The sequence below is a fragment of the Bufo gargarizans genome, chromosome 3 (assembly GCF_014858855.1).
Source record: "Bufo gargarizans isolate SCDJY-AF-19 chromosome 3, ASM1485885v1, whole genome shotgun sequence".
NCBI classification, from domain to species: domain Eukaryota; kingdom Metazoa; phylum Chordata; class Amphibia; order Anura; family Bufonidae; genus Bufo; species Bufo gargarizans.
Window position 1 is genome coordinate 351,535,449 of NC_058082.1, and position 26,390 is coordinate 351,561,838.

Here is a 26,390-nt window from a genome sequence, read left to right on the forward strand (position 1 = left end):
CATGTATTGTTTTATGGAGAAGGATGTTTTATTACGGTTTGACATGAATGTGGCTTGATTATGGGTAATTGTTTTACAGCATAGGCATCGCTTGGACCGGCATTTGTAGCTGCCTGCATTCTGTGCCGCAATTTTACTAGATTTGTTTTGTGGTTCATTATGTTGTCTAGATTTGCTAGGGGCCAAGATGCTTTTTATCGTAGGGGCTCGTCTATATGTAATAATTGGTTTGTGCGCTAGGTGTTTTGAGAGCTATGGATCTTGGAGTAATATATGCCAGTGTTTGGCTAGAATATTCTTAATATGCCCATTTGACATGCTGTACTGGGTGATAAAATTAAGACGGTCTTGTTTTTCTTGTTTTTTAGACATTCCTCCTGGGACACAATTAAACTTTTTTTCAAAGCGTTTAAAAAAAGTGAAGTGTGCCTAATTCTGTTTTTACCAAGATTGACAGAGTATTGATTATTCTAACTCATGTTTATTTATATTAACTCCGCCCATAGCCACGCCCCCTACAATCGAGGTAAGGCGCCAAAAACAAGTGTAGAAATAAATTCAAACTGTCTTGTATTGTATCATTGATTGTCCTGAAGAAGAGGGTCCAATTCCCTCGAAACACGTAGACAAATAAATACTTTTTTAATTCACCATCTGCGTGATATATCTAGCTGAGCAGCGCCCAAAAGCAAAAGCTATAAGCAGTTCCAGTTTTTTCTCCTTTTGGTTTACCTTACATCCAAAATTACAGCTACACATCCATAAAGCTTGCATGCAGACAGCAATTACACATGCAAACAATAGTACCAGGGGTTAGGGATTATTCTGCATTAAAGTGGTACTATACCTACTATACATCAAAGATGGACACACGTTTCCCCTAATATAGTGATCTAATTTTCATTAACTTTATATCAATTTCAGATTCTCTCTTATTTTGATGCTGTTTTTACTGCCATTTTTACAACTGAAATTGTCCTTAAGGTAAGCATAAGACAAAATGGATCCCACTGAACTTATGTTCATTTTTAAAATGTTTTTACCCCTAATTTCATATTCTTTTCTTTCATATTATAGATGACTGTATATGGGGCTTTCCTGCATAAAGGTTCATTCTGTAGAAACTATTTTAACATTCTCGATCTCTTGGTTGTTGGAGTTTCTCTGATTTCAAGCTGGATACAGTCAGTAATAATTTTTGGTGGTTTGTTTAACAATTGTTTTTCAATAAAGTGCATTACATATATCTGTTATGTCCGGGTTCCAGCATAAAATGACTGACTGGGCACAACTGATACATATATGTGCAGTTGGCCTAAGGGTTCGGCCACACAGCCATCTTGGTCACACGACAGCTGTCGCGCCTAAGGAATGCAATTCGTTAAGTTGTCCATTTTTCACATTGAGTTTCCGGAATGTGATTTCTTTAAATTCTGTGGGCACATATTTTTTTTTATGTTTGTTAGTAACACAATTACCTTTTTTCTGTGCCCTAATCCTCTCATTAGTTCTACCCTCTCTAACCCTTCTACCACTTTACTGTATTGCCTTGTCCACCCTCCTCTTGTCTGATTTAATAAGCTGCTATCCCTGCTAGAATTCTCTCCCCAGCACAGCAGTTACCTGTCTGTGGTGTGCATGACAGAGACAGTATTCAAGGAGATAAAACCTTGGTAGTCCCTCCCTTCTTCAGTTTATCGTCTATTCCAGTGTTTCCCAACCTGTGTGACTCCAGATGTTGCAAAACTACAACTCCCAGCATGCCTGGACAGCCTTTGGCTGTGTGGGCATGCTGGGAGTTGTAGTTTTGCAACAGCTGGAGGCACACTGGTTGGGAAACACTGGTCAATTCACAGGTTAGAGTATAAGCATCTGATCAGCGGGGTTCTGACTGCAGGGACTCTCACCGATCACAACAACAGCATCTTATCCGCCAGTATAAATAAAATGAATGGTGCGGCAGGTCAAGGATCTTCTCTTCTCTATTTATTCTTTATTGATTGTACTCCTGTAGAGGCATACAGGTGCACAGCACCTCATTTCTCATGATTGGTGGGGTCCTAGCTGCCAGAGCCCATTAATCAGATTTTGTGCATAAGGAATAACATGATTTTCATGGTCCTCCGACTACCATGTATGTTGTCACTGGTTCCCGCATGGAACACAACAGCTGATGATGAACACTTACAAGTTATTTATCCACTCCCTCCGCTTCATACTAACAGTTTGGTTGCTGCAATCTTGGCGACAAAATTATTCTGTCCATTTTCCTGATGGAATTCCCTATAACCACATCTATCTACTAGCTAGGCTGTTTTCCTGTACAATTTTAAACTGTGACTATTTCATATCGTCACCAAACTTTGCAACCGTTGCTTACATCAAATTTGAGAACCCTTTGAAATCACAGTAATTCTATAAAGTATGTGCATTTTGTTATTCTAACTGCATGCATTGTTTGTACCAGTTAAAAGACTTTGCCAGAAAGAAGATTTATGGCATGTCTGTAGAATTTCCAGCTTTCAGTGATAACAGCAATTTAACACAGGTCTTCTGGAGCAGTCATATTGCATAACATCAAGATTATTTATGCATTTTTTTATATTAAAAAGGTAAAATAAAAATAAAATACCAGCAATTTGCATATGTACCTGATGCTCCTAGCTAGATTCTCAGATTATTATATATACAGCTGGTGAGGACTAAAAGGTTTAACATAGTCTCTAAAATCAGCTTTGGATAATTTGCGGAATGTTGTTTCTAAAATGGTGTCATTTATTAGTAGTTTGTATTGTTTAAGCCCACTTAAAATAAATTCAGTACTGAAAAATGTATGGAAAATTCTTGTGAAAATTTGAAAAATTGTTTATAAAATTCTAAGTCCTCTAAGAGCCTAAAAAATGACATAAAAAGACAATGTTAATTAATAATTTTGTGAGGTATCCCTATCTATTTTAAAAGCAGAGAAATAAAAATTTAGAAAATGTAGGATTTGTTTTAAAAATAAATGTAAAACATATCTGTTCAAATTTGCCACTTACATAAGAAAATGCTGAGATAAATAAATGCGTTCCAAAGTTATTACCAGATAAAGTGACACGTCATATTTTAAATTAGGTTTGGTCAGGAGGGAGGGTAAATCGCCTGCTCGGGAAGTGGTTAAACTTAACATTTAAGCCTCATTCTCACGTCTGTGCTCAAATTCATGAGCAAGTGGTCAGTGATGCATCCATGAAGCTGTCCGTAAAGGATCCGTGCTGGGTCCATGTGCCTGTTTTTTGCTGTCTGTGGTGAATCCATGTTTCACTGACACTGAACAGCTGAAAAATAATTTTCAAAGCATCTCTTCCTAATGATCCGTGAAACTCGGATGCTACATGGATGGCATCCGTGTTGCATCTGTGGTTTTCACGGAACCATAGACTATAATGGACGTGATGGATCCATGAACATGGACAAAATAGAGCATGCATCCATGCTAAAAACACCGACCCACGGACCCTGCTAAAACACTGAATGAGGAGGTGTGCTGTCTGTGGAGAACACAAACAGCACACGTCCGTGAAACACATGACATGTGAATGAGACTTTATTTATTAGGGCGGCTTTCAGGGGATCAGCCCACCAGGAAATTTCCCTGTAGTGTCTATGGCTAGACCGCCCATAGTAATATGAATGGAGTAAAGCTTTTATTATATTGATTTCAAATCTTGTAATGTAGGAAGTATTTAGATTTATGTTTAAGACAAAAACTGTGTGTACTAGTGATTTCTGTTAACCAGTTCCTGACCCCCCATAAATGTCCTGGGGGGGTCGGGACTTATTTCTGAATGGACATTTTAGAATGTCTGTTCAAAGATTGCAGCTGGGTTTCTTGGTAATATGTACAGGTGCGTCTCAATAAATTACAATATCATTGAGACTTTAATTTATTTCAGTAATTAATTTCAAAAAGTGAAGCTCATATATTATATTGATTAATTACATACAGAGTGATACATTTTAAGTGTCTATTTCTTTTAATGTTAATGATTATGGCTTACAGTTAATGAAAACCGAAAAGTTAGTATCGCAATCAGATGATAAAAGACCAATTTAAAAATGACGTTTTATGTGTAATCAGATTTTATTTACTTTTTAGTTTTTTTTTTTTCAAGTGACATATTACAGCAAAAGATATCAAAACACATAGTACAGGCGCAGCCCAACAATAGGTCGCGCAGGACCCACATAATACAGCCATATTAAAGTGTACAGTGTAATAGAACTAAAGGACTCGAATCATCCCAAGAATAACAGGGAATTTTGGGCTCATGAGCAAAAGCACCTGGCATAAAGTTACATCAAGGAAATTCCTAGTTCGAGCAAAACATATAGGACACAGAAGGAAAGAGGATAAGGGAGGGAGGGGGGTATAAGTGTTATCGAGGTGCACTTGCAGGAAACCATATAAGAATAAGCCTAGGATCACAATAAATTGTTAAATCCCTGAGAATCCAAGAATAAAGTCAGAGAGGTATATCTGTTCTGAAATATCCCACCCCTTTCTTGACTATCTGCTATCAATTCTTCCATCCTTAAAATGTGCTTCAATTCCTTGGCCCATTCTACCAGAGTGGGGGGGGGGGGGGAATTGGTTTTCCGATGTCTTGGAATTACCATACACGCCGCAGAAAAGAAGAGACGTAGGGCTCCTTTTTTAATTTGTGAAATGGATCCCGGAAGGAGAGATAGTAGAGTGATTTGAGGTGTAGTAGGTATAGACTGACTAGAGTAACTGGTATATATCTTTAAAACCTTCTCCCAGAAAGGCTTTATCAACGGGCAATCCCACCAAATGAAAAGGTAATTTGCAGATTTCTCTCTCATTTTTCAAAAAATGGGGCTCTTTCTGCGTTTTGGAGCTGTAACAAGACCTGATACAGGGCTGATATTGTACCTCAACCGTCCGCGGGAGCTAGGTAAAGTTTGTCAAAGTCTGTCAACTGGTCTATCGCTTTGCCTGAAAACGCGAGTCCCAAAAATGACCTTACTTGAGCATATCCCAGCCATGAAACCTGTGTGAAAGCTACAGTCTGTCGAAGTGTCCCTATAGAGATAATTGACCAGAGGTAACCATGTCTTTAACCCGCAGGAAACCATTCCGAGCAATTTTATTGAGGAATGAGGAAGGGATTAGGCCCGGTCAAAATTCCGGGTTGCTATGCAACGGAGTCATAGGACCAGGTCTAGCAGATACCTGTGACGTGGATACGAAATAGTCCCAGATAGCCAGGGCATGCCTCACCAAATATGGCCACCTATCAGAGGATGGTCTTTTATCTATAGCAATACAGGGCAACGCCTGAAGAGACAGAGGAGATAATGATTGTTCCAAGCCAACCCACAATTTCTAAGAGTCTTTATGTAGCCAGTCCTTCAGTCTGGTGAGCACAGATGCACTATGATAGATGGACATATCTGGGAGGCCAAAACCTCCTAAGGATTTCTGCTTAGTCAGGACCTGTCTCTGCAGTCTGGGTTTGCTTGCCTGCCATATAAACTTGTTCAGCCCTTTTTGTAAGTCACGGAAGTACAACCTAGGCACATGCACTGGGACAGTTTGGAAGAGGTAGAGAAACCTCGGCAGGATATCCATCTTAAAGGCGGCCATACGACCAAACCAAGATAACTTTTTAAGGGAGTACTTCTGCATATCCTTCAGTGTCCTCCTCTGCAGTGGCAAGTAGTTAATTGGGAAGAGCAAATGTAGCTGCGCAGGGATCTGGACGCCCAAGTACACCAGACTTTGCTCTTTCCAATTAAAGGAGAAATGATCTCAAAGGGTGGTTACGTCTGCAGAGACCAAAGATATATTTAATAACTCTGTCTTTGAGAGGTTCACCTTAAAATTGCTCAGGTGTCCAAATCTATCAAACTCACAGAGTTGAGATGGAATTGAGATGTGTGGGGCCGACACGTAGAGGAGCAAGTCGTCAGCATATAACGCCAATTTATGCTGTTTATTCTTGATGTTGATACCCCTTATATCCGGATTGAGGCGGATGGCCTGTGCTAGGTGTTCCATTTGAAGCACATATAGGAGAGGAGATAACGGGCACCCCTGACGTGTCCCATTATGGATCTCGAAAGATGGTGCCAGGATACCATTAATTCTAACCCTAGCTGTGGGGCGGGTATATAAAGCTGATACATATTCTATAAATCTGTTCCCTAATCCAAGATGCTGTAAGGAAGCTAACATAAATCGCCAGTGAACCCTGTCAAATGCCTTCTCGGCAGCTACAGACATCAGGCAAATTCCTGTGCATGGTGGATCAACGTGATAGTGCGGATGGCATTGTCTCTGGCTTCTCTGCCCGGGACAAACCCAACCTGATCTAGGCTAATACTTTGCGGCAAGATCAGCCGCAACCTATTTGCCAGAATCTTTGAGTAGATTTTAATGTCACAGTTTATTAATGATATCGGCCTATAGTTGCCACAAACCGTGATGTCCTTATTAGGCTTAGTTATAACAACAATGTGGGCCTCTAAGGATTGCTTGGGAAAAGGACAGGTAGGAGAGATAATATTAAAAACTTTTGTTAGCAAGGGGCTAAGCAAATCAAGGAATTTCTTATAGAAAAAGCCAGTAAACCCATCTGGTCCTGGGCTCTTATGTCCTTTAAGAGACTTGACTACTGATCTTACTTCAGATTCAGAGAAGGTTTGATCCAAGTCAGACTGTTGATTTGACGAAATTGTGGGCAGGGCCGCCTCGTCTAAATAGGATGAAATACGGCTGTCTAATTCAGGAGACGGCATGTCCACGAATTGGCCTTTTATGTTGTACAATGATTCATAATACAATCTAAATGCTTCAGCAATATGAAGAGGGTGATGCAAGGTCTTACCACTTGAGTCTTTAATCTCTGGGATATAGGATTGTGTCAATCTAGGATGTAGGAGTTTGGCTAGAGCCGACCCGCACTTATTGGCTTTTTCAAATAAGAAGCCCTGATAACGTTCCCTGGCATAAGCATATTTCTTGCTAATCTCCTCCTTTAGCTTATTCCTCACCGAAGTCAACTCTGTTAACAAAGCAGGGGTAAGAGATCCCTTGTGTAGGGATTCTAAGTGGAGTAATTCCTCAGACAAGCTCCTAATACGTGCCTCCCTCTTCTTTTTCAATCTCGAGCCGTGTTGAATAAACAACCCCCGCAACATGCATTTAAGTGCCTCCCACTGCAGAGGAGGGGCCGTGGGATCATTAGCATGAGTATCAAGAAAGTCCGTAATGGTCTTCTCTATTGCTTGCCTACATACCATATCCTTCAGTAAATGTGCATTAAGCCGCCACGTCCACTCTTTGGCCACTAAGTCGGGTAGAGCTAGATTAAGTGAAACAGGAGCATGATCCGACCATACAGCCAAACCAATAGTTGCCCTCGGGTGGTAAGTCAGTGCATAATGAGAGACAGCAAACAAGTCGATCCTGCTATAAGTGTTATGGGCCGGGAAGTAGCAAGTGTAATCCCGACTTGTCGGATTTAATATCCTCCACACATCCACCAGCCTATCATTACGCAAGACAGAGCGAACCCTAGAAAGAGTTGAGTTAGGAACAAGAGATCTCCCAAGTGAAGTGTCTAGTGACGGGTTAAGGGGCAGGTTAACCGCCTCCGGACCACCTAACGCAGGATCGCGTTCCGGAGGCGGCAACTCTGCGCACAGTCACGCATATATGCATCATCAGGCGCGCACGTTCACAGGATCGGAAGGTAAGCGAGTGGATCTCCAGCCTGCAAGCGGCGATCGTTCACTGGCAGGCTGGAGATGCGATTTTTTTAACGCCTAACAGGTATATTAGACGCTGTTTTCAGCGTCTAATATACCTGCTACCTGGTCCTCTGGTGATCCCTTTTGCTTGGATCGACCACCAGAGGACACAGGCAGCTCAGTAATAAGTAGCACCAAACACCACTACACTACACCCCCCCCTGTCACTTATTAACCCCTTATCAACCCCTGATCACCCCTGATCACCCTATATAGACTCCCTGATCACCCCCCTGTCATTGATCAACCCCCTGTAAGGCTCCATTCAGACGTCCGTATGATTTTTAAGGATCCACGGATACATGGATCTGATCCGCAAAACACATACGGACGTCTGAATGGAGCCTTACAGGGGGGTGATCAATGACAGGGGGAGTGATCACTCCATATAGACTCCCTGATCACCCCCCTGTCATTGATCACCCCCCTGTAAGGCTCCATTCAGACGTCCATATGTTTTTTACGGATCCACGGATACATGGATCGGATCCGCAAAACACATACGGACGTCTGAATGGAGCCTTACAGGGGGGTGATCAATGACAAGGGGGTGATCACCCCATATAGACTCCCTGATCACCCCCCTGTCATTTATCACCCCCCTGTAAGGCTCCATTCAGACGTCCGTATGTTTTTTACAGATCCACAGATACATGGATCGGATCCGCAAAACACATACGGACGTCTGAATGGAGTCTTACAGGGGGGCGATCAATGACAAGGGGGTGATCACCCCATATAGACTCCCTGATCACCCCCCTGTCATTGATCACCCCCCTGTAAGACTCCATTCAGACAGACATTTTTTTGGCCAAAGTTAGTGGAAATTGTTTTTTTTTTTTTTTTTTTCTTACAAAGTCTCATATTCCACTAACTTGTGTCAAAAAATAAAATCTCACATGAACTCACCATACCCCTCACGGAATCCAAATGCGTAAAATTTTTTAGACATTTATATTCCAGACTTCTTCTCACGCTTTAGGGCCCCTAAAATGCCAGGGCAGTATAAATACCCCACATGTGACCCCATTTCGGAAAGAAGACACCCCAAGGTATTCGTGAGGGGCATATTGAGTCCATGAAAGATTGAAATTTTCTTCCCAAGTTAGCGGAAAGGGAGACTTTGTGAGAAAATACAAAAAAAAAACAATTTCCGCTAACTTGTGCCAAAAAAATTCTACGAACTCGCCATGCCCCTCATTAAATACCTTGGGGTGTCTTCTTTCCAAAATGGGGTCACATGTGGGGTATTTATACTGCCCTGGCATTTTAGGGGCCCGAAAACGTGAGAAGAAGTCTGGGATCCAAATGTCTAAAAATGCCATCATAAAAGGAATTTGGGCCCCTTTGCTTACCTAGGCTGCAAAAGTGTCACACATGTGGTATCGCCGTACTCAGGAGAAGTTGGGAAATGTGTTATGGGGTGTCATTTTACATATACCCATGCTGGGTGAGAGAAATATCTTGGTCGAATGCCAACTTTGTATTAAAAAAAATGGGAAAAGTTGTCTTTTGCCAAGATATTTCTCTCACCCAGCATGGGTATATGTAAAATGACACCCCAAAACACATTGCCCAACTTCTCCTGAGTATGGCGATACCAGATATGTGACACTTTTTTGCAGCCTAGGTGGGCAAAGGGGCCCACATTCCAAAGAGCACCTTTCGGATTTCACCGGTCATTTTTTACAGATTTTGATTTCAAACTACTCCGCACGCATTTGGGCCCCTAAAATGCTAGGGCAGTATAACTACCCCACAAGTGACCCCATTTTGCAAAGTAGACACCCCAAGGTATTTCGTGATGTGCATAGTGAGTTCATGGAAGTTTAAATTTTTTGTCACAAGTTAGTGGAATATGAGACTTTGTAAGAAAAAATAAATAAATCAATAAATCATCATTTTCCGCTAACTTGTGACAAAAAATAAAAAGTTCTATGAACTCACTATGCCCATCAGTGAATACCTTAGGGTGTCTACTTTCCGAAATGGGGTCATTTGTGGGGCGTTTTTACTGTCTGGCCATTGTAGAACCTCAGGAAACATGACAGGTGCTCAGAAAGTCAGAGCTGCTTCAAAAAGCGGAAATTCACATTTTTGTACCATAGTTTGCAAACGCTATAACTTTTACCAAAGCCATTTTTTTTTACCTAAACATAATTTTTTATCAAAGACATGTATAACAATAAATTTAGAGAAAAATTTATATATGGATGTCGTTTTTAAAAAAAAAAATTACAACTGAAAGTGAAAAATTCATTTTTTTGCAAACAAATCGTTAAATTTCGATTAATAACAAAAAAAGTAAAAATGTCAGCAGCAATGAAATACCACCAAATGAAAGCTCTATTAGTGAGAAGAAAAGGAGGTAAATTTTATTTGGGTGGTAAGTTGCATGACCGAGCAATAAACGGTGATAAATAAAGTAGTGTAGTGCAGAAGTGTAAAAAGTGGCCTGGTCATTAAGGGTGTTTAAGCTAAGGGGGCTGAGGTGGTGAAAGTCGCCCCCCAGTAGTACAATACCATCCATGAAAGGCTCAAGTTTCGACATGATAGCTGCAAATTATTTACCTTGTCCAGAGTTTGGAAGATATATCTTACCTACAGTGTACACTCTCCCATGGATGGCCAGCTTGACAAAGACGTAACGTCCCTTGCTGCAGGATCTGGAATCTATAACAGAGCAGGGTAGACTTTTATGCAAAGCGATTGAAACACCTTTAGCTTTAGCTTCTGGATTCGTACTATGAAACCAGGTAGTATATGTCTTGGACCTAAAGTTTGGTATGTGCTGCGTCTTAAAATGTGTTTCTTGGAGAAGCAAGATCTGCGCCTTATCCTTTTGCAACCCCACAAGTATCTTTGCTCTTTTGTCAGGGATGTTAAATCCCCTAACATTCAGCGAGACAAGTTTAATTTCAGCCTGCTGATTCATTTTTGACTCCGTGACAAATCACAGATGTGCGACGCTGGGGTGGGTCAGGGACAGGTGTTGGGGTATGGAAACACAAGAAGTGGAAAAACAGGACAAACAAAAAACCACAGAGGATCACTAGTGACAGAGCAACCACAAGGGCCACAGAGGAATAAATGAAAAGGGAGAAGGAGGACGAGACGCAACCAAGAAAAAGAAGGGGAAAGGACGTAGACCACAAACTAGGAGTGACACACAAAGTGTATAAAAAAAAAACCTCGGAACTGAGGTGGGTAATGTGTAACGTTAATCGGGGACTGTCTTCCAATAGCAGGTATGGAGACCTGTCTGAGAGTATGAGTGGTCATCGGTTATCGAGTGAGCGCCCTGAGGAAAAGGATGGTGGGCAAAAGAGGTGTTCTGTGAGGAAAACTAACCAAACCTAACCTAAATCAAAAGGAAAGCCCTATATCTAAAAACTAGACAATAAGGTAGAGAATACCTAACAAGATGTTTACGCCACAACTAGGGGTGAGGTTACCAAGCCGTCTTGTCAATCAGGGTGACCTGTCGCACACTGGCCACAAGGCCTAGAACACAACTGACAAGAGGCCCTAGCATAAGAGCATTTTAGGGAAACAAACTGTATACAACTTGCAATACAGTTGAAAGGGGAAATCAAAAAGGCAGTCTCCGATTATCCGACCCCTTGTTGCATCCCGGTGGTGTAGACTTTCAAACTGAGAACCTCGTCAGGATCGGAGGGGTGATACTCCACTCAGGCAGCTCGATGTCAGGTAAACCCAGCAGCTAGAAAATCTGCCAGCTCTGATGGATCACGCAGTTCATAACGCTTGCCACCCCTTCTGACCACCAGCTGGAACGCATAACCCCACATGTAGGGAATGTCTCTTTCCCGGAGGCATTCTAACAGGGGGCGAAGAGCTCTTCTTTGTAGGGTGGAGCGGGCCAAATCTTGTAGTAGCAAGATGTGGGCTCCTTGGAATTTGATCGTAGCTGTGTTGTGTGACTTTCTCATGATCTCCTCCTTTATGGAGTAATAATGTAAGCGACATATCACATCTCTAGGTCTAGCAGGATCAGGATTCGGTGGGCCGAGTGTCCTGTGTGCTCTGTTGATTTCCAGATCATCAGATACAGGTCTGTTCAATATCATCTTAAAAAGGTCCTGCAAAGTATGGATGAGATCCACTGTAGGTATAGATTCAGGTAGGCCCCGCAGCCTGATATTATTTTGCCTGCTACGGTTTTCAGCATCTTCATGTAGCCGGTACAGCTGGCTAATATGTTGGTCTCTTTGAAGGCCTTTATCCTCTATTTCGTCCAGTCGGGAGGACAATTCAGCCTGGTGAGAGGAAACATCATCCACCCTCTCCTCAACCATCTGTAAGCTGGTAGACAGGGTATGGAGCTCTTGCTTATATATATATTTTTTTAAATATATTTTATTAATTTATAATGCAAAAATTCATATCCATATTACATTTATAGTATTATAAAATCCTTCAGTCCGTAAATTTGTGATTTGCAACATGATTAAGAATAATTTCATACAAATATCCATGCTTATGGAGACAACAGAAATACAAATGGAGATCTCACTTGCTGGGGGGAAAAGCGGGATACGTCAGTCATCCACAGCCTAATGAGGCAAAGCAAACACACAAAACATCCCACTTGGCATATTATTGTTTATAAAGGGCAGAGGTCAGGGGCCCGCAGCCCGGGCGGCCACCAGGGAGCGAGCGCGCACCCCGCGCACTCTCCCCCGAACATGGGTAAGAAAATTGACAGGATTAACAGCCATGTAACCATTCATCCGATGCTCACATTAACCGTACGTAGCGGGCCTACTGCAATCTTTGATCGCAAGCATTTCATAAAACAAACTTGGGGGTCCAGCAGTCTTCTATCACAGTGGTAAAAGAACCTCTTATATATTTTGCTGCCTCATCCCCATGTAATTAAAATAAAAAAAATCAATGCCCGACTTAACCGTACCTCACATATGTCCACATTAGTGTCTCATATATAAAGGGACTCAACTCAATTATCACTCGGTGGTCACCGGCATTTAAGGAAAATGTAAGCAAGAACACCACCTAAAACCGGCTCTTTCCCGTTAAGAGAACACCTCTTGGTACCCATACAACATGTGTCATATCACTGCCTGCAGTCGAGCCGCATGTCTGACAGAGAGAGCCGCATCCTAGGGCACACCCAGTCACCGGGCCGCCCAAGATCCCGAGCCCCGGGTCCCCACCCATAAACCGCACAGTGCTATGGTTTGATTAAAAATTTTAGCCATTATTTAATGCCGGAAGGTCCCGCCATCCTCCAGCATTCCTAGAGATACTCCAGTACCCAGGTGTAACTTCACCTCTTTTACCATTTACGATTCATATAGAAAAAGTCGGACTAATAAGATCGTCCCCAGCCCACCCCGCCGACCCCCCCCCCCCCCCCCACACACACACACACACACCTTGCAGGAAAAATATAAAGGAGAATTTTTTTTTTATAAAAATAAAATATATATATATTAAAAAAAATCCAGATTAATTAATTAACCTTGTCCCAGTCTGCCCACAATTTGCCCCACTTTAGATTAGGATCCTCTTTGTTTATACAAAATCCTCTCATAACTTTTCACTTTCTCAACCAAGCTCAACCAGTAATTGCAGTCTGGAGCGGAAGAGCAGAACCATAATCTAGAAGTGAGAAGCCTGGCCAAAAACATTACCTTGATCAATAGTTGGCGTTTTATAGGCTGGTAATTAACCTCTGATAAATCTCCCAGGACCCAAATCCTGGGGGACAGAGGGACAACAATATTAAGTTTACGAGCCAAGTTAATTTGGACCGATCTCCAATAGCTGCTCACCATTGGGCAGTCCCAAAACAAATGTAAATGATCTGCCTCGGAATCGCCACAGCGTGGGCAGTCAGAGGAGGCTCTAAGTCCTCTCCTATATAACCACATAGGTGTCACATATATTTTGTGCAGAATATTAAATTGTACAACAGTGTGATTAAAATTATGTGAAATGAATTTTAAACTTTCCCCTATATTCCCATCTCTAGAAGTAAGGAAGACCAGGATCTTTGTCCTGGAGAAAGAACACTCAAAAAAAATTCTTTCATTAAGTGTCTATAACAATGTGATATTTTAATTCTCGTGACAGCTTTCTTACAGAGTAAGTCATGTAAAAATTGCGGAGTATCTATAGAAAAAAGGTGACTATTCAAAGTACTAGAAAGTGCTGACCTCAATTGAAAATATGCATACCAAGCCACCTCACCCAAGTTTGTTCTTTGTCCTTAGCTCCGTCAGGGACAGGATTTGTCCGCCACTGACCACCTGATATAAGTACTGAACATTCTTAGTCCTCCAATACTGGCAACAACTCAAATCCCTTAACTCCAAGAGCTTTGAATTATGCCATAATGGAGTACAAATAAGTGATGCCTTGACTCCACACCAGCTCCTTATAACCAGCCACGTCTTTATAGCCATTCTGCAAAAAAGTGTATACCCAATCTGTGGATTTGATAAATAATCGGACTCCAGTACGGTAAAAAAATCCGAAAAACCTGAGTCTTTCACCACTCTATTGCAGAAATGGCTACTTTCCCAATCATTAAAAAAACAAAGTTGAGAGGCCACAAAATAGCCCTTAAAATAAGGGAGGTTAAGGCCTCCCTGATTATAGGGCATGGAAAAATAGAGTGCCTTCAGTCTCACGCGCTTCCTCCCCCATAGTAGATCATTAAGCATCCGCTCTATCAACCTAAAATACTTGTCCGTGATCCATACAGGCGAGTTGCGCAGGACATAAAGAACCTGGGGCAGCACTACCATTTTTATTAGAGAGATTCTATCCGCTCTTGCGGGCAGGATTTTTTGCCATATCTTAATTTTGGCCCTCAGCTTTTTCAGCAGGGGAATCAGATTGAGTTGTAAATATTCCTGAGGTTTAGCAGAGACTGAAATCCCCAGGTATTTTATTGAATCAGAAATTGTTAACTGGTTATCCCAGTCGCCTCGCAACTCATCTATAGGGAGGAGAACAGTCTTCTCCCAATTGATCTGCAAACCAGACGGAGCAGAAAAAGAACCAACCAAATCCATTATTCGAGGAAGAGTAGTTTCTGTTTGATTGACAAAAACCAAGATGTCGTCTGCATAGAGGGATACACGATCATGCTTCCCCATTACACCGAAGCCGGACACCTGCAAGTCTTGCCTTATACTAACTGCTAAGGGTTCAATATAAATGTTAAACAAGAGGGGGGAAAGAGGACATCCTTGATGGGTGCCTCTTCCTAGGGAAAAACTCTCAGTGATCGTATCATTAATCCTAATCCTGGCAACTGGAGAGCTATATAATAACTGCACCATCAACATAAATCTCGGACCAAATCCCATTTTTTTCATCACCTCCCAGAGAAAAATCCACTCCACCCTGTCGAAGGCTTTAGTAGCATCCAACGACAGGATGGAGCGGGAGCCGCACCCCGGGGACTGAATATTCATAAATAACCTATGCAAATTATGATGGGTGCCTCTCTTTGGCATAAAGCCATTTTGATCTGGGTGAATAATGGTGGATATAACCCGCGAAAGCCTCCTAGCCAAAACTTTTGATAGTAGCTTAGCGTCAGTATTTAATAAAGAAATTGGTCTATAGGAGCTCATTTCTATCGGGTCTTTATCCTTTTTGGGAATTAGAACAATAAGAGCTTCCATCATAGAGCAAGGTAAACCCCCTCCCTGTATTGCTTGGGAAAAAACCTCCAGTAGCTGGGGAAGAATCACATCGCTGTGTTTACGGTAAACCTCGTATGGAAGGCCATCCATCCCTGGCGACGAGTTCCCCGAGATAGACCCCAAGGCCTCCTGGAGCTCCGAAAGAGACAACTCCTCTTCCAGATACTCTATTTGGGCTTCACTTAAAGTAGAAAGTGGAATCCTCTCCAAGAACTGCGTCGCCAGATCGGATGACAAGCCAAGAGAGGAGCTATATATATGAGAGAAATATTTTAAAAAAGCATCCCTAATTCCTTCTGGGTCTGTTATAATTTCCCCCACTGTGTTACGAATCGAGACAATAGATTGATTTTTATTATCTTGTTGTGTAATTATCCTGGCTAAAAGCTTACCAGGGCGTCCGGACTCCGAAAAATATTTTAAGCCCTTAAAGAATACTCTATGGTTTGCTTTCTCTATTATATATTTCTCCAAAGAACAACTGGCCTTCTGCATCTCTTCCCTGTTATGCTCGGTAGGTTGACTGGTAAATCGTTCAGTTGTGTCAGCAGCAGCCTTGGCCAGTTCCTCCTCTTTTTTCTTAAATGTTCTCTTTACTGCAGCAATCTCACTTATAAAGACCCCCCTCAGATATGCTTTCAGGGCATCCCATACTATATTGATGTCAGCAGAGGGGAGATTCACCTCCCAAAAGGAGGATATCAATGATTTAATAGACTGAGGGTTATCCATAATAGTAAGCCAATATGGATTCAGCTTAAATCCTAGCCCCCTGTTATCCTTATTCTCCCCAATGCAAACCTCAACCAGTACGGGCGAGTGGTCCGAGACTGTTCTTACCCCTTATCGTATCTTCCGGATATTACGCAAGTTGCTCTCATTGGTAAATGCTAAATCAATCCTAGACATTGCTCTCCCACCCCGGCTAACACAAGAGTATACTCTCTTTCCTCCGCCAAGATGTTCCCATATATCCACCACTCCAACCTTCGAGAAAAACTGTGGCAACAGTAAATTACATACATTCCTCCCTCGATCTACATCTAATGTGAATCTATCTCTATTGGGGTCCATGACCGCATTAAAGTCCCCCATCAGGACTCACCGGCATTCTGGCCTCCTTTCAGAAAAAAGCATCAACTGGGTCAGTGGGTACATTGAAAAAGGCGGAGGTATATAGAAAAAGGCAAGAATATAGCTATGACCATGCAGCTTACCATGCAGAAAGATAAATCTGCCCTGATCATCTATATAAGATTCTATGAGGATAAAGTCCACAGAATTATGAATCAGAACTGAAACGCCCCTAGAGGAACTGCTAAAAGTGGAATGGTAAGATTGAGAATACCATCCCGTTGTCAAACGGGACACGGTTTCTTTAGTAAGATGAGTTTCTGCTATGCAAATAATTGCTGGGAGGTATCTTTTTAATGCATCCATAATAGCTTGCCTTTTGACCCTTTCCCCGCGCCCTCTAACATTCCAAGTTACAATTCTAGTGGCCATCCTTCACTACTGCGGAAACAGACACGGGACAAACAAAAGAAAAAAAGAAAAGAAAAAAAAAACCATACCTGCAAGGTGGGTTTCCTCTCCCCCCTCCCCTTTCCCTCCCATCCCCCCTCTCTATTGATCCGCCCAATCAGCGAACCTCTAAGCCAATCTCCCCCTCCCCTGCTCCATCCCCCCTCCAACATTTCAATCATAATAGTGCACAATTTCAAATATCCCTTTGCTCCATCCAATCTAGCACTTGCTGTGGTGTTTCAAAAAAAAGAGAAGTCCCATTATGGATCACTCTTAGTTTAGCTGGATACTGTAGGGAATATCCAGGGCGACTTCAAGAACTTATCGATTTTATTCTCTGGGGTCTTTAATTTACACTCTTCTTTATATCCCCTTTACTTCTTTCCCCTCTGCTCCTATTCCTCCCTTTTTACTTCTCTTTATTGGCCCTTTCCTTTCCTCTCTTATCCCTCTATTCACCCCTTTATCCCTCCCTCTCCACCACTGCACAGGGAGGGGGAACACCAAATTCCGGCTCTGTGCAGCCGGAAAACTTAGCCAAATAACAATAAAGTCACGATAATTATTTTCTCACGTGGCCCGACGGGGAGGCGAGGATCCTCAGGATGGCAAAAGATCCAGATAACAAATAGGCAGATGGTCCAGTGGCCGCTTCGGGAAAGGAAAAGACTGCAGGCAAAAAGGTTTTCAATTTTTTATTTTTTTTTAAATCCCACTGATCACCAGCAGAGGGAGCCAGCAGCAAGCGAACCAGCAAGCTGGTGAGCAGCTGAACAGAGCGCGCTGATCCAGACACACGCCACACCACGCACCACAGAGGAGAGAGGCCAGCCGAGGAGGGAGAGGTCCAGACGGGACAAGACCCAGGAACAAAGAAGAACAGACCAGTAGCAGGAGCCAGGGGCCAGGAGGGAGCGATGGCAGCCAACAGCCAGCAGCCAGGTCGGTAAGTAGATCGCAGGACCCCCGGCACTCCAGGGCAGCTTGAAGAGGTACTAACGGCACTGGAGCATGGGAACACGCTGAGGCGATCAGCGCTCAGTCAGCGCTCTGGATCGGACGGAGCCGGGAGCATGGAGGGGAGGAGGCCAGCAGGAGAGAGTGAAACGTGACGTGTTCACGTCATCACGCTTCGGGGCTCTTGCTTATAAGAAGATTCCAGACGTGCAATGAATTGTTCCATTTCTTGTCTGGTCGGCAACTGCCAGACAAGAGGTAGCATAGTGGGGGTATGTGTGGCGGTCAGGAAAGAAGCCCAACACGTATCACTAGACATACTGGCTTTCTCAGCAGTGCCTGATCCTAAGTGGTACATAGTCCAATATATATATAGATAATATGAGGGGCGGCAACAACCTTGCTTTCATGGAGGAGGAGGGAGGAGGAGTAAATGGACGGCGCTTCATGCCTTCAATAAACAGATGGGTATGGCTACTGAGAAACGCCGGAGCAGACGGCGGCCTAAAGTGCTAAACAGCGGAAGCAGCAGATTGTGCATGCTCAGAAGGCACCTGCTGCGTGTCAGGTGCCGGAGGTGACGTAACAGAGTTAAAGCGCAGAGTGCGCATGTATGTGGGATACTATGAGTGAACGGACAAAAGCAGAGGTGAGGAAAGAAGCAAGCAGACAGAAAGTGGGAATAAATTGGCATATACAGACAGTAATTAGATCCCAATTAGAAACCCAATACAAGTACATGATCCAATATATTCAAAATTTTTTTACAGAAAGCATATAAAACAAAGGAACACAGAGACATTTACATATATGTAGAAAGCACATGTGAAACGATCTTTTGTGAAAAAAATTTCTCCATTATAATACATACATTCAATCTAATAAGGGATCAATTGTAATAGTGAAAAACTATTTTTGTTAATCAACATGATTGATTTGTGTATAGAAAGGCACCATCGATACCCTAAATTAACCCTACATTTTAGTCATATTATTGATTCATGCACAGAATTAATTGTCAGTCTAATTAGCCTGAATATATTAATTAAGCTGCATGATTTACACCTCGTATTATGTGATTAAATAAGTGTCCCTTGTTTATATTCTTTATCCCAATATTTTTCTGTTTAGTTTTTATTATCATTTATTTTATTTTTTATATTTTATTTTTTATATTTTATATTATATTTTTTAAATTTTTATTATATTTTTATATTCTTGATATATTTTTGTCCTTTTGTTATTAATATTTTATTTATTATATACAAATTATTCCTTATTTTATTATTATTTTATTTTTTATTCTATATGCGTCATTATTTTGCTATTATTTTATATTTTAGTCTATATGCGTCATTATTTATCATAATTTACAGTAACAAAAAAAAAGGAATTGGGAAGGAGAAGGGTGGGAAAACCGCTCCGTAGGGCCCCACACAGAAGCCAAAGAGGAGGAAAAAATGCTACAGATGGTGGCACTGTATCAATATAGTCCAACAAATGTGAATAGGGCAAATCCTGTGGTAAATCCTTCACTGTGCATCCGGGCGAAAAAAATCCTCCCGCGCGGTGATCCAAAGAGTTCCTTATAACCGTTCCCAATATAAGGTGGGGAAAGGGATGATTTGGCAGACCCGAAGTGAAGAGTCAGGTGATCACGTGCAAAGACATATGCATCTAAGAGGAAAAAGTGAAAAACCCAAAAGTTATATATAGTACATTTAGGTAGTGCACCATTTGTTTGCGGTTTTGCTGTGTTACCACAGCTACACAGAGTGACAAACCCTATTGGAACAAATCATTTCTACTGGTGTGATATACCAGTTGCCCCCCCCCCAAAAAAAATTTGATTGAAGCAGGGGTGTTATATACAAATAATATACTTTCTCTAGCGTGCATTTGGGTAGTGCAGCATTTGTTTGCGGTTTTGCTGCTTTACCGCAGCTACACAGAGTGACAAACGCTATTGGAACAAATTATTTCTACTGGTGTGATATACCATTTACTCCCCCCCCCCCCCCCCCAAAAAAAAAAAAAAAAAAAATTATTGAAGCAGGGGTGTTATATACCAATAATATATTTTCTACTGTGGGGGTCAGCTCAATAGTGGTAGGCACAGCAGTCAGAGACAGTGACACAATGGCACAGTTCACACAGGGATTTGCCTGTTTTTTTTATTCTCATCCATTTACATTTAGGCAAATATAAAAAATAAATTCCTGCTCGGCTGAGCACTAACTAAACATAAAATTACCCTTTCTATACGGGCCTACTACCAGCCACACAACACAATTCAAAATAAACTTACAGTGTCCTTTATGTTGCTTTAGCAGCCTTCAGCAGCAGTGGTGAAAGCCAGTCAGTTCAACCCAGACATCCTCATAGTGCAAACCTTTATAGCCCAGAAATGACCTGAGCTCCATCACCTGGCTGAGAGCTCTATATGAAACCTGTTCTGGACAGGAAGAGAAGGAGGAGTCCCGCTACTAATCTGCATCCCTCATTCCATTAAAATCCAGGCCCGACAACACCATTTACCAAATTATGTTTTGCTAAGGCAAAGGCAGACCATCTTTTCCTGGATTTCTGATATTTCACCCAGGTTTCCTAGTTGAGACATCCACATCCTGTAGCCTAGTACATGGTATATGAAAGAAACCTAGTTGAAATATAACGATTCTCTACTACTTTTCCACACTATATAGTGCATTTAGGTAGTGCAGCATTTGTTTTCAGTTTTGCTGCGTTACCTCAGCTACACAGAGTGACAAACGCTATTGGAAAAAAAAAATTCAACTGGTGTGATATACCAGTTGGCCCCCAAAAAACTGATTGAAGCAGGGGTGTTATATACCAATAATATACTTTCTATATAGTGCCTTTAGATAGTGCAGCATTTGTTTGCGGTTTTGCTGCGTTACAGCAGCTACACAGAGTGACAAACGCTATTGGTACAAATCATTTCAACTGGTGTGATATACCAGTTGCCCCCCCCCCCCAAAAAATGATTGAGGCAGGGGTGTGATATATATCTTTTTCCACAAATACTGCTCTTCTATAGGGACTTTTGTCATAGGGTAATTTAGAAAATAAAGAACTTAAAAAAGAAAAAAGAAAACAAGGTTATCCCAACTCTATCTAGGGATCAACTGAATGCCCCTGAAGAGAAGGAAAGAAGGGCGCCAACAGGACTGTGATAATGTGAAGATAGGGGTAAAAAGTCACTAAAAAGAGAAGTAGGCAGCTCAAATCAGTGTAAACAGAGTTTTAATACTAAGTCAATGAACATAGAACAGAAAAAACAAGATCCGTAACCCGTGAAGTGATAGGAACGACACCAGGAAGGAAAAGGATGAGCGCCAAGCTTCCAGTCTGTGATGTATATATAGGAAAATAGTGATTGGATAGGTTAATACCCCAATAGATGAACATACAAGACAGGTGAATATAGTATTGATATTGTTGGTTCTTGTCGGTATAAGCGCCAAAAAGGCCTTCACTATTATAAAATATAGTTCCAACTAAACCAAGACCCCAAAATCTATACACCTCTCAGCAGAAAAGGTATATCAAATGGAGCTCAAAGGAAAATTGGTACATACATATAAGAATATACATAGGTGATAAATGTGTAAAAACAAGTAATAAGAGCCTAGAGCTTTTCCACTCACTTCACAAGGGGGGTCATCTACAGGATAAACTCAAGACACCTGGGGTGATACCCCCCTGATCCGAAGTCATTCGTAGAATGGTAGAGATCCAGGTAAGTGGACCGAATCTGCGGTGGAGATGGAAACAGCAGGCGGATCCTTAACTTTGTGAAATCTCTCTTTATTCAGAATAAAACAAGCTCAGTGCGTTTCGGGGGTCTATGTAATGTCCCCCTTCCTCAGGAGCAGATAAAGAAGGTGAGTAATTGTCTACAGATACATATATACCAAATGAACCAATCAAAACAAATCGAAAATTGGCGGCAAATTCTTGTGGGCGTGGCTGCATTCATAAAGACATATATTACCTCTTCTGGGTGGAGATATTCAAAATTGTAGCTGCGTGTCGGCAAAACAAAAAGGGGAGGGGGGGCGGGAACCTGTGGGACGCGTGCATTCCACTTAGACCAACCGGAACACCAAGAAGACATGGAGCGTTAAGAGACAGGAGGCCTCATAGAAACTATGGCAACCGTGGAACGCAAGCGAGTCAGCTCGCGTTCCATTCCACTGCCAGACCGGATCTCGGCAAATCAAGCACCCGGAGCTTCAAATGATGGGCGGCCCCATGAGATCCATGACGACTGTGGAACGCATGCTTGTCGGCGTGCGTTCCATCTACTGTCAGTCCCAAACAGCGTATTGGGTTGGAGTGGAAGGAGCCAAAGCCCCTATATTGGATCTCAGGAAGGCTCCCATGTGCATAAAAAAAAACATATATATAGGCATATGCAAAATAATATGCAAAATTATATATATTTTGAGGATCACTGGAGGAGACAAAAACACATATTTAAAAAACTATAGTTGGTCAAAACACTGTTCTTACATATAAAAGATAAAATATTAATAATAATATGCATTATAGTACCTACAATATAGTCTGACAAGACAAAAAAATCTAGGGGGAGGGATATATCTCCATATATACCGTATTTTTCGCCCTATAAGACGCACCGGCCCATAAGACGCACCTAGGTTTTTGGGGAGGAAAATAAGAAAAAAAAATGTTTTAACCAAAAGGTGTGCTGTGTGTTTGGAACGAATGGTGGTCTCTGGATGGCACTATTGCTGGGGATCTGTGGATGACTGACACTTATGTGGGGGATCTGTGGATGACGGACACTGTTATGTGGAGGATCTGTGGATGACGGACACTGTTATGGGGATCTGTGGATGACGGACACTGTTATGGGGGATCTGTGGATGACGGACACTGTTATGGGGGATCTGTGGATGACGGACACTGTTATGGGGGGCATCTGTGGCTTGCACTATTACAGGGGGATCTGTGGATGGCATTGTTACAGGGGGGGGGATCTGTGGATGGCACTGTTATGGGCTGGGGGGGGATCTGTGGGTGGCACTGTTATATATGTGCCATCCACAGACCTCCAGCCCATAACAGTGCCATCCACAGACCCCCCCAGCCCATAACTGTGCCATCCACAGACCCCCCCCCAGCCCATAATTGTGCCAACCACAGATCGCCCCCGCCGCCAGTATACTAAAATAACATGTTATATTCAATTTATACTTATTAAACATGCCCCCTCAGTCCTATTCTACCTTACATCCGAATCGCTGCTGTAGAAGTGCAGGCAGGCAGGACGGGCGGCCGGCGCGATTCTTACTGACGTCACTTGCCTGCGCCGCCTGCTTCATTCATAAAGTAGGCGGCGCAGGCACGTGACAAGAGTTACGCTGCCGCCCGCCCTGAATTCTACTGCCGCGATTAGGATGTAAGTTAGTAATAGGACTAAGGGGGCAAGTTTAATAACTATTATTTGAAAATTACATCTTGCATTAGTATACTGGAGCGGCGGGGTGGTGCTATACTACACTGACTGCACTGCCCCGCCGCTATTGCCAGCCCCCAGACCCTCCCCCAGTCCCTCCCCGAGTCCCCGCTCACTGATACATCGCTGCCAGCGATATAAAACTGCACGCATTCGCCCCATAAGACGCAGGGGCATTTCTCCCCCCGCGAAAAATACGGTATATATATATATATATATATATATATATATGAATTGAATATAAATATATTATTATAAATATATTAATATTAATAATGCTTTGATATTAAATTGATAAAATCAATTTTATAAAATCAAATCTGATTTTATCAATTTAATATCAAAGCATTATTAATATTATTAATATATTTATAATAATATATTTATATTCAATTCATACATATATATATGGAGATATATCCCTCCCCCTAGATTTTTTTGTCTTGTCAGACTGTATTGTAGGTACTATAATACATATTATTATTAATATTTTTTCTTTTATATATAAGAACAGTGTTTTGACAAACTATAGTTTTTTAAATATGTGTTTTTGTCTCCAGTGACCCTCAAAATATATATCATTTTGCATATTATTTTGCATATGCCTATATATATGTATTTTTTTATGCACATGGGAGCCTTCCTGAGATCCAATATAGGGGCTTAGGCTCCTTCCACTTCAACCCAATACGCTGTTTGGGACTGACAGTAGATGGAACGCACGCCGACAAGTCGTTCCACAGTCGTCATGGATCTCATGGGGCCGCCCATCATTTGAAGCTCCGGGCGCTCGATTTTCCGACATCCGGTCTGGCAGCGGAATGGAAAGCGAGCTGACTCGCTTGCGTTCCACGGTTGCCATAGTTTCTATGGGGCCTCCTGTCTCTTAACGCTCGATGTCTTCTTGGTGTTCCGGTTGGTCTAAGTGGAAGGCACGCGTCACTGTGTGCATCCCACAGGTCCCGCCCCTCCTCCCCTTTTTGTTTTGCCGACATGCAGCTACAATTTTGAATATCTCCATCCAGGAGAGGTAATATATGTCTTTATGTATGGCAGTATGTTATATGTTATATGTATGTGTATGAACTTGTCATCTGCATTTATCCTAATGCCTGATGGAACACCTTTATGCAAATTCTATGCGTTCCACTGACGTCACATCCGGTTTTTCCGGCAGCTACCGAACTTCAGAATTCCAATTTTTTCTCCCACTCTTGATTTCGTTATTATTGGTTTTAATTGTAACATCGTTTGTCCCCCTATGGGACTGTTGTAAAACTGATATAGACTGATTTTCGCATTCTTGAGGTGACTGTGTGTGATGTCATTTCCGTAGCCACGCCCACAAGAATTTGCCGCTGATTTTCGATTTGTTTTGATTGGTTCATTTGGTATATATGTATCTGTAGACAATTACTCACCTTCTTTATCTGCTCCTGAGGAAGGGGGACATTATACAGAAACGCGTTGAGCTTGTTTTATTCTGAATAAAGAGAGATTTCACGAAGTTAAGGATCCGCCTGCTATTTCCATCTCCACCGCAGATTCGGTCCACTTACCTGGATCTCTACCATTCTACGAACGACCTCGGATCAGGGGGGTATCACCCCAGGTGTCTTGAGTTTATCCTGTAGGTGAACCCCCTTGTGAAGTGAGTGGAAAAGCTCTAGTCTCTTATTACTTGTTTTGACGTATTTATCACCTATGTATATTCTATATTCGCCTGTCTTGTATGTTCTTCTATTGGGGGTATTTACCTATCCAATCACTATTTTCCTATATATACACCACAGACTGGAAGCTTGGCGCTCATCCTTTTCCTTCCTGGTGTCGTTCCTATCACTTCACGGGTTACGGATCTTGTTTTTTTCTGTTCTATATAATTTTGAAAATGACAGGCAGAGGAAGAGGCAGGCCATTTCGCAGGGGTGGTAGGGGTCGGGCAGGTGCACCAGGCCGGAGCCTAAGTGGGAAATTGTAGAAGGTGCGTGCGATTGTGTGAAAGGACACACCAGACTTGGTTGAGTGGCTCACTCAGCCTTCCGCTTCTGCACCCTCTTCATCCTCTCTATCTGCACCCTCTTTACTCTCTGCTGTGTGCACCTCCAAAGACACCACCACCACCACCATATCCCCTCCTCTCGAGTCATAGGAATTATTTTTCCATCCATTATAAGACCTTTCCAATGCACATCCATTCTTGGCATCGGATCAGGGCGAGGAGGTATCAACCGTCACCACCCAGCAGTCTGATGACGCTTTTGCTGCCTACTCCAAGATCTCTGTCAGTGGTGGTGAAGGTGACAATGATGATGTTTCGATGGACGTCACGTGGGTGCCCACAAGAGAGGAAGAGGAGGTGAGTTCTGATGGAGAGACAGAGCAGCGGAGTTGGGTAGGAGAAGAAGGAGAAGCCAGCAGAACTTACAATGCACAGGAGGTAAAAAGCAGACTTCTAATGTATCTGGAATGAGCCATCCACCATGCACGGTCACATCTGGCGCTCCCAAGACGCCGGCACATGGCTCCGCAGTGTGGGCTTTTTTTTACATGTCTGCTGCTGACAATAGTGTTGCCATCTGCAGTCTGTGCTGTCAATGCATAAGTCACGGTAAGCCCAACACTCACCCAGGGATGACCGCTTTTAGATGGCACCTGGCCTCCCATCACTGACCCCAGTGGAAGCAACACCATCAGAACCCACAAAGCCACACTCCCGGCGCTCCACGTCCTGCCTCTTCTCCTTCTTCTCTCTTCTCCCATTAGTCCTCCACTCCACCTTCTACCGTGCCGTCATCGTGTTCATCTGTCAAAAGGCAGGCTTCCGTGTCCCAAATGTTCAAGCTAAAAAAGATGATGATGCCGGATAA

General features: G+C 42.4%; 1 protein-coding gene across 4 annotated transcripts in view; it reads left to right on the plus strand.

The window, feature by feature from the left end:
* Positions 1-26,390, plus strand: part of CACNA1S (calcium voltage-gated channel subunit alpha1 S) — a 1,015,758-nt gene that overhangs the window by 462,325 nt on the left and 527,043 nt on the right. For all 4 annotated transcript variants that reach the window (XM_044287793.1, XM_044287791.1, XM_044287794.1 and 1 more), the window contains exons 20-21: positions 925-984; positions 1,078-1,184. In XM_044287793.1, the coding sequence (XP_044143728.1) occupies positions 925-984; positions 1,078-1,184 (167 nt within the window). The remainder of the gene's footprint in view (positions 1-924; positions 985-1,077; positions 1,185-26,390) is intronic.